This window comes from Podospora anserina, chromosome 7 (genome assembly GCF_000226545.1).
Source record: "Podospora anserina S mat+ genomic DNA chromosome 7, supercontig 1".
In the NCBI taxonomy this organism is placed as follows: Eukaryota; Fungi; Ascomycota; class Sordariomycetes; order Sordariales; family Podosporaceae; genus Podospora; species Podospora anserina.
Window position 1 is genome coordinate 1,682,254 of NW_001914854.1, and position 13,049 is coordinate 1,695,302.

At 53.0% G+C, this 13,049-nt stretch overlaps 5 protein-coding genes across 5 annotated transcripts; 2 read left to right on the top strand and 3 right to left on the bottom strand.

Annotated features, from left to right (window-relative positions):
- Window positions 1-578: 578 nt before the first annotated feature.
- Window positions 579-1,445, top strand: PODANS_7_6680 (uncharacterized protein; the record flags this gene model as incomplete). The annotated part of the gene is made up of 2 exons (XM_001907990.1): window positions 579-634; window positions 707-1,445. The coding sequence occupies 2 exons, from the start codon at window positions 579-581 to the stop codon at window positions 1,443-1,445; spliced, it is 795 nt and encodes a 264-aa protein (XP_001908025.1).
- Window positions 1,446-1,918: 473 nt separating this feature from the next.
- Window positions 1,919-4,154, bottom strand: PODANS_7_6690 (uncharacterized protein; the record flags this gene model as incomplete). The annotated part of the gene is made up of 7 exons (XM_001907991.1): window positions 1,919-2,281; window positions 2,339-2,777; window positions 2,828-3,087; window positions 3,140-3,631; window positions 3,697-3,848; window positions 3,923-4,028; window positions 4,089-4,154. 7 exons carry the CDS (start codon window positions 4,152-4,154, stop codon window positions 1,919-1,921), a joined length of 1,878 nt encoding a protein of 625 aa, XP_001908026.1.
- Window positions 4,155-5,245: 1,091 nt separating this feature from the next.
- Window positions 5,246-7,757, bottom strand: PODANS_7_6700 (uncharacterized protein; the record flags this gene model as incomplete). Its single annotated transcript, XM_001907992.1, has 2 exons — window positions 5,246-7,672; window positions 7,734-7,757. 2 exons carry the CDS (start codon window positions 7,755-7,757, stop codon window positions 5,246-5,248), a joined length of 2,451 nt encoding a protein of 816 aa, XP_001908027.1.
- Window positions 7,758-8,456: 699 nt separating this feature from the next.
- PODANS_7_6710 (uncharacterized protein) lies at window positions 8,457-9,434 on the top strand (the record flags this gene model as incomplete). Its single annotated transcript, XM_001907993.1, has 2 exons — window positions 8,457-8,479; window positions 8,669-9,434. 2 exons carry the CDS (start codon window positions 8,457-8,459, stop codon window positions 9,432-9,434), a joined length of 789 nt encoding a protein of 262 aa, XP_001908028.1.
- Window positions 9,435-10,609: 1,175 nt separating this feature from the next.
- On the bottom strand, window positions 10,610-12,330 carry PODANS_7_6720 (uncharacterized protein; the record flags this gene model as incomplete). Its single annotated transcript, XM_001907994.1, has 7 exons — window positions 10,610-11,156; window positions 11,210-11,507; window positions 11,562-11,842; window positions 11,893-11,963; window positions 12,081-12,106; window positions 12,174-12,217; window positions 12,317-12,330. 7 exons carry the CDS (start codon window positions 12,328-12,330, stop codon window positions 10,610-10,612), a joined length of 1,281 nt encoding a protein of 426 aa, XP_001908029.1.
- Between the last annotated feature and the right edge of the window lie 719 nt (window positions 12,331-13,049).

Below are 13,049 nucleotides of genomic sequence, written 5' to 3' on the forward strand. Positions count from 1 at the left end.
CGGTTTTTTTCTGTATCTGACTGACGATGAATATGGAAAGAAATTTGGAATGATATCCCTTCTCTTTTCTCCGAGATCAAGGGGAGACAGAGCTTTTTTTATATAAATTTTACAGTTGCGCTTACACCCACCAGAAGCCAAAGCTAAGCTTTTCTATGCTTGGCTTGATGTCTTTTTTTACGTAAAATATGTCTTGTGTTGTGAGAGCTTTATGGAAGAAATTGGTCATCGCCGGCACTGGATTTGAAATAAGCTTCCACCACAGCTTCGGGGTGGTTTGTGTGCGTGTAACCACAGGACTGAAAGGGGGGGAAGGGACGGGCTTGAAGCAAGTTGGGACGGGAAAAAAGGAGGGGTTGGTTGTCAGCTTTGGGGTTCACCGCTTTCCACTTTGGGGGATAATTAGGCCCCACCACTCAGGATTTCGCGCGCGCGCGCAATTTACTGCCGGGGGTTTGAGAATTATGGGATTTGGTGACCCCGCGATGCGCCTGTGGGAATAGCTTCAGATTTGCGACAGCTGAGAATTTCTTTTTGTTTCCGGTTGGAGAAAAGACAGCAGAGGAGAAGAAACAAAAATGGCCGAGTCTAAGCCTGCACATCTTGAGCCTTCCAAGTTGGGGACAAAAGCTTAGTATGCTGTTTGAGCCCCTTCATTTTGTTCAGCCCTCCGTCCTCAACCCCCCTGCTAACGACTTGAACATAGCTGGGACGCCCTCTACACAACCGAGCTGACAACCCACACCTCCGACCCCTCACTAGAGGGCACAGTCTGGTTCGACGACTCGGACGCCGAGGCCAAAATCCTGTCCTACCTCTCCCCCAACCGCGACGACTCGGACTCTGACAACGAAGACGACGACCACCCCCCCAACCCGCCCCCGCACGACCTCACCCCCAGCACAGCCTCCATCCTTGACCTAGGCTGCGGAAACGGGTCCCTCCTCTTCTCCCTCCGCGACGACGGCTGGTCCGGCCACCTGTTGGGAGTCGACTACTCCCCCCACTCCATCTCCCTCGCCAAATCCATCGCCCAGTCCCGCGAGAATGAAAATCTCAAGAGTGTAGAGTTCAAAGTCTGGGACGTCCTAAACGGCGACATCCCCTCCATCTCCCCCCCAACCGGCTGGGACCTCGTCCTCGACAAAGGCACCTTCGACGCCGTCTCCCTCTCCTCCGAAACCGACTCCCTCGGCCGCAGGATCAACGAGGGCTACGGCGAGCGCGTCCTCCAGCTCCTCAAGACGGGCGGCGTCTTCCTCGTCACGTCCTGCAACTGGACCGAGACCGAACTCCGCACCTGGTTCGAGACCTCGACCGCCCCCAACGACGGAAAGACCAAACTGAAAATGGCAGGCAGGGTAGACTACCCTAGTTTCAGCTTTGGGGGTGTCAAAGGGCAGACCATCTCGACGCTGTGTTTTGAAAAGGTCGTTGTTGAGTAGAGACCAACATTAAAACGACAAAAACAAAACAAAAATAGAAATAAATGATACCCAGGGGTTTGTTTCCATAGAGTGAGAAAAAAAAACGGTCTATTGGTATAACTCGGTTACTTTATGCCCCCCTTCACCTTCATCTCCCCCCTATTCGCGATCCATACAACTGCAAAAAAAGACCATTTTTTGGCTGTAAACCTGTACACTCACCACTAACCCACCCAGCTCACAGTAACCTCAACATGTCATAACCGCTGCTTCGCTTTCGTTTTGTTTTCCACTTCCAGTACACAACCTCCCCTGATGCAGAACTGTACGCTGGGAAGGCTCATCGAGCGACCCAAACAATCCCAAGGGCGCATATGCGCGCGTAAATCGGATGCTGACCTAGGACAGATGGGATACAAATATAGATGGGGACGGGCCGGGGGAAAAGTTGTTGAATTGGATCTGGGAATTGCTTCATTAAAGTTCTTGCTCTATGGTGATGTGTTCATCGGGTCCCCGCCAGCCGCAGGAGGAGCCCCACTGGCGGCCGCGATAGCTTGGGCGGCGAAGAACCTGACGTCGATATCCTCGTCGTCCTTGAGTTTCTCGAGGCATGGCAGGACACGCTCGTCAATCAGCCCCTGGCCCCGTGGGGATGCGGTGAAAGGAGCACCAGCCTTCTCAAGAGTGAAAATGGTACCTTCGGCGGGCAACCTGCGAAGGACACCGATGATTATGGTGTATGTCTTCGCAACATTAAACCGGATGTTGGGGATAGCATCACCGGTCAGCTTCTCAAGCATGGGAAGAATGCTGTCGGCGACAACATCCAAGGTGACAACGCTGGCCAAGGTCTGTTGATGCTGTCAGCACTTACTCATAATGACACCCAGAGAGGAAGCTCAACTCACCGAGATAGCAAAACATGTGGTCATCCTGTACAGGTAATTTGGGTGTCTACCCATCTCCATAACCTTTGGAATGATGTTTTGGCTGGCCCACTCAACACCAAAGACCTCTGTCAACCTCTTAAGGTTGTGAGTAGCAGCCTCACGGATGGAGAAGACGGTATCGCCAAGCCAGCCCATGCAAAGGCTGCTGAGCTTCTCGTTAAAGAACCCAACACCCAGCTGGCCGGCAAGCAAGGGCATGTGCCCAATTATGGCCAAACGAACACGCCACTGCTTGTCCTCGGCAAGGTGAACAATGGCTGGAAGAAGGGACTCGGAGAGCCGGTCGATGCCGATAACCTTATTTACCAGCTCAAGCTTAGAAATGATGTGAAGACGGACTTCCGGAAACTCATCCTTGAGCATCTGAATGAACATGGGCAACAGATGATCAATGGTTCTGTATGCTGATTAGCGAGTGCGTCCTGAGACCAATCACGACTGACGTACTCTTGCTTCCCGAGGATGGGCGCGAGGCCACTGATTTGTGTACCAAGAGCGGCACGGACATGTTGAGAGGTATCGTTGACAAGTGTCTCGATTGTTTCCAAGACCTCACTCAGCACAAGCTCTCTGGGTATCAGGGTGCAGAAGCCCGGAATCTGGCCTGCTATGGCTGTCCGCACCTCAGCCTCGTGGTCCTTGAGCAGCTTCACAAAAGCAGGGACCATGTCTCTGGTCAGAACTTCCTCATCCACAGCTTTGGCAATCTGTGGTCTAGTTAGCCATGCTCCCGTGAACGTCGAACAAGGTCATACACACCTTTTCGAACCTGTCTGCAACCATGTACCGAACTCTCCAGCTCTTGTCCTCAATCAAGCTACGAAGCGAGCTCAGAAGAACGCCATGGCTGGCTTGCTGCTCCTTGGGAACACTCTCGGCGATGGCACCCAGGATCTCAACCGTAAGGAGTCTGACGCTGTCTTGATCGTCCGTCACAAGGTGCTGAAACTGAGGGATCATTTCTGAGATGACGAGTGGGGGAGCAATCTCCTTTACAAACTTGGCCATATTAGTGGCAGCCTGGCGGCGCACCATGGGTGTTTCGTCGTGGACAAGCTGTGAGAAGGCTTGACGGAGCTGTAGCTTTGTTTCTTCGCTGACCTTGGCGTAAGGAGACGCGTACAGACCGCACGCTGAGACTTTGGAAGTGAACCAATCCGCCTTAGAGAGTCTGAACACCAGCGGAATGAAATACTCCTCGATTTGGTGCGCATCAAGATCAACGCAGATCTTGTTCAGCGACTCGACAGCCTAGAGACAGCAGAAGTCAGTCCATATCCCTTGCGATCCTGGAAAGCGGCATCGGAATCGCCTACCTTGTCCCTCACAACGGGCTCTTCTATGGCAGCAAGGTTCTCAAGGGGAGACAGCAGAACGTGACCCCACTCCGGACCGCCGACATAGTCGATAAACTTTCCCAGCTCGCCGCTGAGGGCCACAAGAACCTCATCTTCGTCTTCGACACTTTCTGCAGCAAGAAGCAGGTTAGTGTTTCGTCCATCTACCAAGAAGAGTGCACCAAACGGGATGGGGCTGGCTGACCGTCGAGAAAGGGGATGAGCTCGTCGCGAGTGCGCTCAGGGCCCAACGCAAGAGCAATGGTCGAGAGTCGGTGAATCGCGTTGAGGCGAAGCAGGACATCGTCGTGCTGGGAGAAAAAGTTAACCAACAAAAGGCCACAAGACTGGGAGCTTTGTCACCGCCATACCTTCAATTCATCGATCAAGACGGCGATGGGATAGAGCTCATCGCTGGGGTTGGTTGCATCAGCCATGGTGGGCGGCTGTTGTGGGGGTATCGAGTGGTTGAAAGAAGCGCGGAATATGCCAAGAGTCGGGGGTGATTATGTTTATCTTGGTGGTATGTTTGTTTGTGCTGGTGAGGAATCCGGGCCGTGGTTTGGGCAGGGCGCTGGGTAAGGCGGCCGGGATCGCGTGTGGTGTGGAAAGTGATGCAATGGGTAATCTGAAGAGTGGGAGGGAGTTGCCGACCGGGGCGCTACAAGTAATGCAGCCCACCTGAGAGAGAGCTGTCTGCGGTGTGGTCTGGTCTCTGTTTCCCCGGGGTTGGGTGTCAATGTCGATGCTGGAATTAGGCAAGCGCGCCGGCGACCGTACAGCAGCACACTGGAGTGGAATGCAACAAGATATGGGAGGACGCCGGGCAGTTTGTTGAATGTTTATTCCCAAAGTGATGTTGGATGGGATGGTTGTCAGAGGGTGGGCGGCGAGGGGACTGTCAAGGCGAGAGCTCTCCAGCGACCAGGAGCCAGGAGCGCGGCCTAACAAATCCAGGCTGGTCACGGCCCAGGTGGTCAGTGCGTCGGTCCCAGGCTGACAGCCTCCCCCGTGCTCCCCTCCTTTTTTGACAGCCAGTGCGGGACAGCTGAAGAAGCAACGACAAGGGTGGCCAGCATCAACGACATGTGTTGCGACTTCACTTTGTACCCTCTTGTCTGCTTCAAGTAACAACTCTCTCTCATCTTTCCATCTATGGAGATATCGATGCAGACCGTGATACATCATATTATATCCCCACCCATACGGAGGACCAGCAAACAGCCCATGACCTCACTGCAGACCACCCAGTTATGCAGATACTTCATTTATACTTCTTCAGCACTAGCTCCCAGGGACTAATCTTCAACGACAATTGTCTTTTGAATTCGGCTTAACGTGTCATTCTTCCGCTGAATAAACAACCAGCTAGGAATGCACCTGCTCATGTTGTAACCAAAGTCTGCTCGTAAGAGGAGTGTAGGTATGTATGCCTGGCTTAAAATAAACGCTCATCCTCAAAGATACAGGCCTCCCAAAAACATGCTTCCCTAAAAAACAGCCTTCAGCAAGAGCTCCACAAGAATTCCTAGCTCATGCTCTTCAACTCTTGTTCTACTGCAGCCGCACTTGCAACCGTCTCCACGTCGTCTGCATCCTGTCTCCCTGCGCTGGAACTGTTTGCGTGCCCCCCAAACACACCCTTAGCGATAGCCAAACCAGAAATCTTATCTTGTAAAGCCCCGAGTGCAGCCGGCATTCCTCCAGTGCTAGCGCTTTTATTTAGCGATGGCGGCGATACTTTTGCTTCAGGTGTGAGAGCAGCATGTGCTGTTTCGACACCCGTTAGCACCGACTGGCTAGAGGTAAGGGCTGGAGGTTGCGGTGACGGGCTCGTCGAGACCATTGACGCCGACTCGGAAGGAATACCCGAGCTCTCAGAGAACCCCGTAGAGGCTTGGTAAGCTGCCACCCTTTCTGCTGTGGCAGCAGAGGCGTTGAGCTCCCCGTTCATTTCATCATCGGTTCTGTTAAAAACTTGATGCCACCACCTCACCTCGCCCAGTTTGGGGAAAATGAGCCGCTCTCGTCCCTTTGTGTGGTCGTCAATGGTTGGTTCATATCGGTCATTCGTGAACTCCGGTCGCCTGCTCAAAAAGTAGCCCCAGACACTCCGAGTACGTTCCCGCAGATTGGCCTCGTGGCGTTGTCGCTCATTGTTGTATAAGAAGGTACCATATTGACACGAGTAAACATGGTATAGCAGTCGTCGAAGGAACCGTTCGTTGAACTCAAATCTGTTAGGATGCTGGCGGAGAAGTTGATAGGTGGCATCAAGGAACTGGTGGAAGACAGGCGAGACATCTCTCAACCTCGTCGTCTGCTCCTCGGCAGCATTTGGGGCTGTGGCTTGTTTGACCTCGTCGACTGCGGCACCCTCCTCCTGGTCTGATCCCGCCTCCTTGTCATTGGTGACATTCTTGGACCAGAATCTCTTCGCGCTGGCCATGACATTCTCGACAACATCTCCACGGCCATCATTTTCACCTGGGCGCACTGCAGAGCCCGCAAGCGCATCACTGTCGACTGTGAACCAACTCTCATGGCTCATGTGTCCAGACCGCAACTGAAACATGTGGCCAAACGAAAGCCAATCTTTCTCAACCAGCACAATGAAGCCCTCCAAAGTGCGGTAATAGGGATCAAGCATTAGCTGAGACAGGGCGCAAAGCTGGCTTGTCCGATCCCAGCCATCCGAGCAGTGAATAAGGGCATGCGAATGCTGAATCCCGACTTGCCGCGCTATTATCGCCGATCCATCCAAGATTCCAGCGATATGCTTCAACCACTTGCTCTTCATCAGAAGATCTCTGTTTGGAGGAAAGGGAGAAATATCGGCATCCTTGATTGCGCTGATGACCTTGTCGAGCGAGTCCCTCATGACATGAATATTGTCTATATTTAAAAAGACCTTCTTCGCATATTTGTAGTAGTCCATGTTCTCCGACCCCATACCTATAGCCTGCATGGCATACGAGTTGATGGCAGGCCGCGCATCCACAATAAGGTTATGCTGCTGGGCACCATATATTAGACGCTTCCCGGTCTTCTCGTCGTACATCACGTTGGGCGCGGCAATGAGCTCGTCCTCCATTCTCTCTGTGTCGGAAAGAGACATATCAGTGGGAGCATCGGGACTATCCGCACTGAGATCCACATGGCTTGACGATGGGCTATGGTCTGCCTGTATGCTTGCATTTGCAGGAGATGGCGAGTTGCCATCCAGAAAGTCTGTCGAAGCTGAAAAGCATGCGCCAACGAGTTTCTCGTCCTGGATGCTCCGCTTCATCCTGAGCCCCACAAAGGGCTGTGAGCTGCGGGTGATAGTGCAGTTGTTGACGGGATGAATATATGTCAAAGTAGGGATCCGGGCCCGAGACCGAAAGTTGGCGGCATATTTCAGCGTATTATCCGAAATCTTTGAAGGCACGGCGAGAACGGCCGGATACGTCGGGGAGAAGGCATAGTCCTTATTGATGTTCGTAATCCTCCAGCCCAAGTCTGCTGACTTTTCACTGATCCCTTGTCGCCTAAACTCGGCCCTCGCATCGTACAGGTCCCATCCGTTGATCTTGGATTCGAGAGAGTTGGAGGGCGGGGAGTAGTTGAATGCTAAGAGCTTATCAACGCTCCCCAGCCTGCAGGTCTTTGCGCGGATGAACTCGAAGGCATCCCGGGCCTGCTTGTCGTCTGTGAAGTTGAAACTGACAAAGGTAAAATCCCTGAAACGAAGCCGTAGCGATGAAGGGATACCGCTCGATGGGGGCGTTGGTCGCAAAGCGCAGTGGGATATGATGTGAAATGCGAACCATACTTGTTTCGTGTGTTTTTTCGCTTTTGGATCCGGAGCTGCCGCTGATTCTGGAGGGAAACGAAAGACGAGATGGTAGTCAGTCAGAGCCAGGTCGCCCTGTTCTGGCTTTCCGCCTCGAAGTGCTTGCACATTGCTATAGTACTAAGGTGTCATTGGAGTTTAGCAGCAGCTCGGGAGAAAATGCAGCTTCGAAACCACATACGTGCTTGTGCTGCGGCGCCGCCATGGTGAATATGGGGACAAGGCCGCCCCAATGTCACGACGAGAGAAAACAGGAGTCGTCGCCCGTCACGCAGGCAATCGCGAAGTCGAGCTCAACAATCAGGGGCCGTCAATCGATGGAGGAAGACAAGAGCCGAGATGCCTTGACACTTGACAGGGTGACGACGTGTGGGGTATCACTTTGTAAGTGGAAATCGAGCTTCATCCGCAGAAGGTGTAGCCAGAAGACTCTATAAATCAGTATACCAGCCGAACAGAACCATGGCAGGTTTAGACTTTGGCTTTTTCAAAGTGTTGCGCAAGCCGCCGTTATGAGTGTAGGCTTGGAGGAATCACAAGACCGAGTACCACCAGCCTGCACCTGCTGTCGGCCACTGGGCATCACTGCACCACTGGCGCTTGACGTCGACGGTTCTCCCACTAAGAAGCACAGACCTCGCAGCTGACAGTTTGTTCGAGGTTGAATTTGATAGGTGCACGCCTCACCCAAGTGGCCGCACCCCCAAAATCAAGGCCCGTCCTCATTGGCGCAGGCAAACCCTACTCCACTTTTGTACACCCGGAGCCCACCAAGATTCAAAAAAGCAGTGTGCAGGTCGAATTTCCCCTCTGAGAAAAGTTTGGTGAACACCGCGATCAGGCCTACCCTCAACCTCCAGCAACCACCGAAATCCCGTAGGTCGCTCAGTACCAAACCGACATCATGGCTGTTCCCGGCACTCAGATGTAAGTCGAGAGAATTCCCGTCGTTTGAACCATCTTCAATTCGGCCATATTCGACGGCAGAGAGAGAGAGAGGGAGAGAGTCTGGAGGAGGGGAATCTGGAGATGGACGGCTTTCTGAAAACTCTCGAGGAGGCTTCATGGGCAAAGCTCAAAAATTGGGAACAATGGCTGACTTGTCTGTGTCTGCAGCTCCAAGCGGAGAAAGTTCGTCGCTGACGGTGTCTTCTACGCCGAGTTGAACGAGTTCTTCCAGCGCGAGTTGGCCGAGGAGGGCTACTCCGGCGTCGAGGTCCGCGTCACTCCCACCGTTACCGACATCATCATCCGCGCCACCCACACCCAGGAGGTTCTCGGTGAGCAGGGTCGCCGCATCCGCGAGCTCACCTCCCTCATCCAGAAGCGCTTCAAGTTCCCCGAGAACTCGGTCTCCCTCTACGCCGCCAAGGTCCAGAACCGTGGTCTCTCCGCCGTCGCTCAGTGCGAGTCCCTCCGCTACAAGCTCCTCAACGGTCTTGCCGTTCGCCGTGCTTGCTATGGTGTCCTCCGCTTCATCATGGAGTCCGGCGCCAAGGGCTGCGAGGTCGTCGTTTCCGGCAAGCTCCGCGCTGCTCGCGCCAAGTCCATGAAGTTCACGGACGGCTTCATGATCCACTCCGGTCAGCCCGCTAAGGACTTCATCGACAGCGCCACCCGCCACGTTCTCCTCCGCCAGGGTGTCCTTGGTATCAAGGTCAAGATCATGCGCGGCTCTGACCCCGAGGGCAAGGCCGGCCCCCAGAAGTCTCTCCCCGACGCCGTCACCATCATTGACCCCAAGGAGGAGACCCCCGTCGTTCAGCCTATGAGCCAGGACTACGGTGCTAAGGCCGCCGCTGCCCAGGCTGCTGCTGAGGCTGCCCGCCAGGAGGAGCAGGCTGGTGCTGAGGAGGAGGCTGCCCCTGCCGCTGAGCAATAGGATGCTCGCGGTAGAGGTGCTGGACAATCTCCCAAGATACCCCAGTCCTACGTCGATCTGGGTGCTGAGCCTGCGCCCAACAACAGCGATGACTGGTAAATCGGAAAGGGGAGCGTTGTGGCAGGGATGAGGAGATCTTTCTTTTGGGCGCGCCACACGCTCATCGGTATGGTTGCAGGAATGGGTTTACGGCGTCAACTTTGAGCATATTGCATTGAGTCTGCAAAAGGGAAAACGGATGGGTTGTTGCTTTATGGAGGGGTGGCTTTGTAACTATCTACAGAACCCATGGACAAGGGCAGCAACGTCAAGATGATCCTGATAACACACCGGGAATAGACCTCCTGAACAAAGTGAACGGGCTCTCTTGTGTGACATGCCGGTGGTGAAGGGCGCCAGATGTATTTTGTTTTAACAATGTGATACCACTTGTTTTCTTTGCCTCGATGATATCTGGGTGGTTGGCTCTGGACGTTGGTACAACTAAACCAACCACACGACTATTTTCCATTCCCACCAACCCCTTTTTTGCCAGCCAGCTTTGGCTGGCGATTTTCTAGAGAATAATATATGCAATGATATCATAGCATATAGGAAGCTTCAATCTGGTGCGACAAAGACAATATTCTCGACACATCACATACCAGAACACCACACTGTAGGCCACCACCCTTTTATCCCCGCCCTCTATACCGATAGCATGGCATGGTATATATTGCACCTGAAGATATCCATCAGCAGTTAACAGTCAACTTTCACACAACCAGAAAAAACCCAAGGGAGCCAAAAAAAAAAAAAAAAAAAAAAAAAAAAAAAAAAAAAAAAAAAAAAAGTAGATCAAAAAGCTTTGTTGTTAAAACATTGAATAACCCACCCAACCTCCCGGTAGTCCACCCATTGAACAAAGATATCCATTAACACAATATTTCCCATTGATTTATGCACCCTCAAACGCCATTTTGTGACGCCCCCCTTTCCCCTCTCCCGCCCCCAAGAAGAAAAAGCCACCATATATATATCTCTCTCTCTTTAAAGATCCAATGAATGCCACAAGAGACAACTGTGTGATAATAGTAGCAGCAAACCATGTAGTAAATACATCCCAAAGAAAAACCAAAGAAAAACCAAAGAAAAAGCAAATCTCACCCCCCCCCCTCCAACCCCCATCATCATCATCATCTATCCCCCGACTTCCTACTCTGCAGCTCTATTGACTCGTTATACGCATTCCCCGCCGTCAAATGCGTCCCGTGACTCCCACTCCCGCCGTTTGGTCTCCCATTCGTTTGCTGTTGGGAAAAACTCGAAATCATGGGAGAGCGCGGGTCCACGTCGTCGTCTGTGTCGTCTGCCAAGTCGTGAAGACCAAGCCCGGCCTCTTCGTCGTAGGCCCGGATGAGACCGTCACGATCACCGCCCGTGCGGCTGCCGACGCTCATCCGGTGGGATTGGGAGCGGCGGGCTTCCATGCTCATTCTTGTCTGGATGCTAGAAATCATGTCGGTTCCCGTCGAGTCGCCGCCGCTTCTGCGGGCCAACGTCTTGGTGCCTGAGGGGTCGGTTCGGCTGAGGTTGAGGAGGTAGACGCCCGTGAATGTGACGAGGAAACCGCAGAGGAGGGAGAGGGTGTTGACTGTGTCGGTTGTGTTGAAACCTTGAAAGAGGATGAAGGAGGCAATAAGAGTTGCCGTCGTGAAAGTGACATAGTAGAGGGGGTTAACACTAGTCAATGTTAGCGATAGGCCCAAGACTGCCGCATGACTGGCGAGGCTTACATGTTGGTAGGGAACTGGCTCAGAGCCTTGTTAAAGTAGTTCATCTGGGTAAGGATACAAACCACAGTAATGATCATAAAGACATAAGTCGACGGGTGGCTGAACTGGTTGTGCCCCGCAAAGGTCAACTTGAGGGCAATGCCAAACGCCTTGACGGCCATGACCGAGATGGATCCAACAGTCGAGCAAATGCTCAGGTAGACAAGAGGATTCTTCTTGCCGTGGATCGGCCCAACCTTGTAGATCATAATCGTCGCGAAAATGCAGACGAACAGCGAGTAGAACAAGAAGCCTATACCTGGTCAGCCACATCTTCCTGGAGCATGTCCCGGCAGCCAATGTTGGTTCATACCTGGCTGAATCGCATATTCGAGAATCTGGTCAATAGTCTGAATATCCTCGTCAGGGGACGCATGCAGCACAATAATGACAGCTCCGATCAGACAGAGGGCGCTCCCCAGCTTGCCCAACGTCCCCAACTCCTCATTGAGCACGTATGACCCCACCACAGCTCCCACTAACACCGACAACGCTCCAAGAGGGGTGACGAGGATGGCCGGCGCAAAAGCGTAAGCTGCAAAGTTGAAGATTTCGCCCAAAACCACTGTATGCTTCGTCAGCGCGCGCAGTTCCCTCGAGATCCAGGGAGGAAAATGTCCATACAGCAAACAATGCCTGCCCACCACATTGGGTTCTTCAAGTAAACGAACCCATCCCCTTCAAACCCATGCCTTTCTTCTGCTTGCATCAATCCCTATAACAGCCGCTCACCAGGTCAGCATTCTTCCTTTCGTCCCGTATGGCGTGGCCTGTGGGCATGTGCTTGGTGTGTAACATAAGGGGGCTGGCTGTTCGAGCTGGGAGGCCGTACCTTTTTGGTGATGACGAAGCTGATACCTGTCCACGACCAGAGTTAGCCCCAATCGCTCTCCCGGGTCCTCGAGATCAGTGAATATGCGCAGACCTATTGCTAAACTCGAGCTCATGGCCAAGGCCAGGCCGATATATCTAAAAGACAGAAAACCACAGCGTCAGTTGCGATGCGCCACCAGGGCTGAGCCCCCAAGACCTGCAAAACAGGCTGCAAAGAAAAGGGCAGCAGCATACTTCTCCTCCAGCATCATCTTGAAAGCAATACAAAGAAAACGAGCGCGACGGCAGCAACGAGAACGCGCTGCCTGTGTTCTTGTTCTTGTTGTTGTTGTTGTTGTTGTTGTTGTTGTTGCTGTTGTGGCGGTGGTGGTTGCTGCGAACCGGAGCCGGAGCTACACTGTCGAGGTTTCTAGGAGGGGCAAGCAAGCAGCCGCTCTCTCTCGCGCCGGGCGAGGGTCTGCAAAAAAAAAAAAGCGAAAGAAAGAAGAACAAGAAGAATATCAAGCTTTTGGCCGTCTGCTATGCATTCGGTATATCTTTTCCAATACTAATTGAGAGCTTGGAGCGCAATCCGTTTTCCGTGTAATGTTTTTTTCCCTGCTCGGTCGAAAGTATGCAGCGGTTTTCGTCTCGTCTGATGAGGACACAGGTGGCTCGTGGGTGCGCTCGAGGCTCGGCGGCGGCGGCGGGTGGAGGAGGGCCGTAATAGTTAAGCAAGCGTTACCTAGGGTTGGATATGCGCTGGGGCTGCTTGGGTTCGTGTTGTTGCCGTCTGTGGTGTTTCCCCAGTGATATCGCTGACCCAAGAGAATTTGTCCAGACACCAGATCAGAGTTCCGTTTGTGTGGTGTGTGTTTACTTGGTAGCGCAAACGAATGTGTTCTGATAGAGCATGGAGAGAAGTGTTGCTGATAAGTTTCATTCGAGGCCCCCTGCTGCGGTGGTGTCGAGCAGCAAAGTCTGGGGA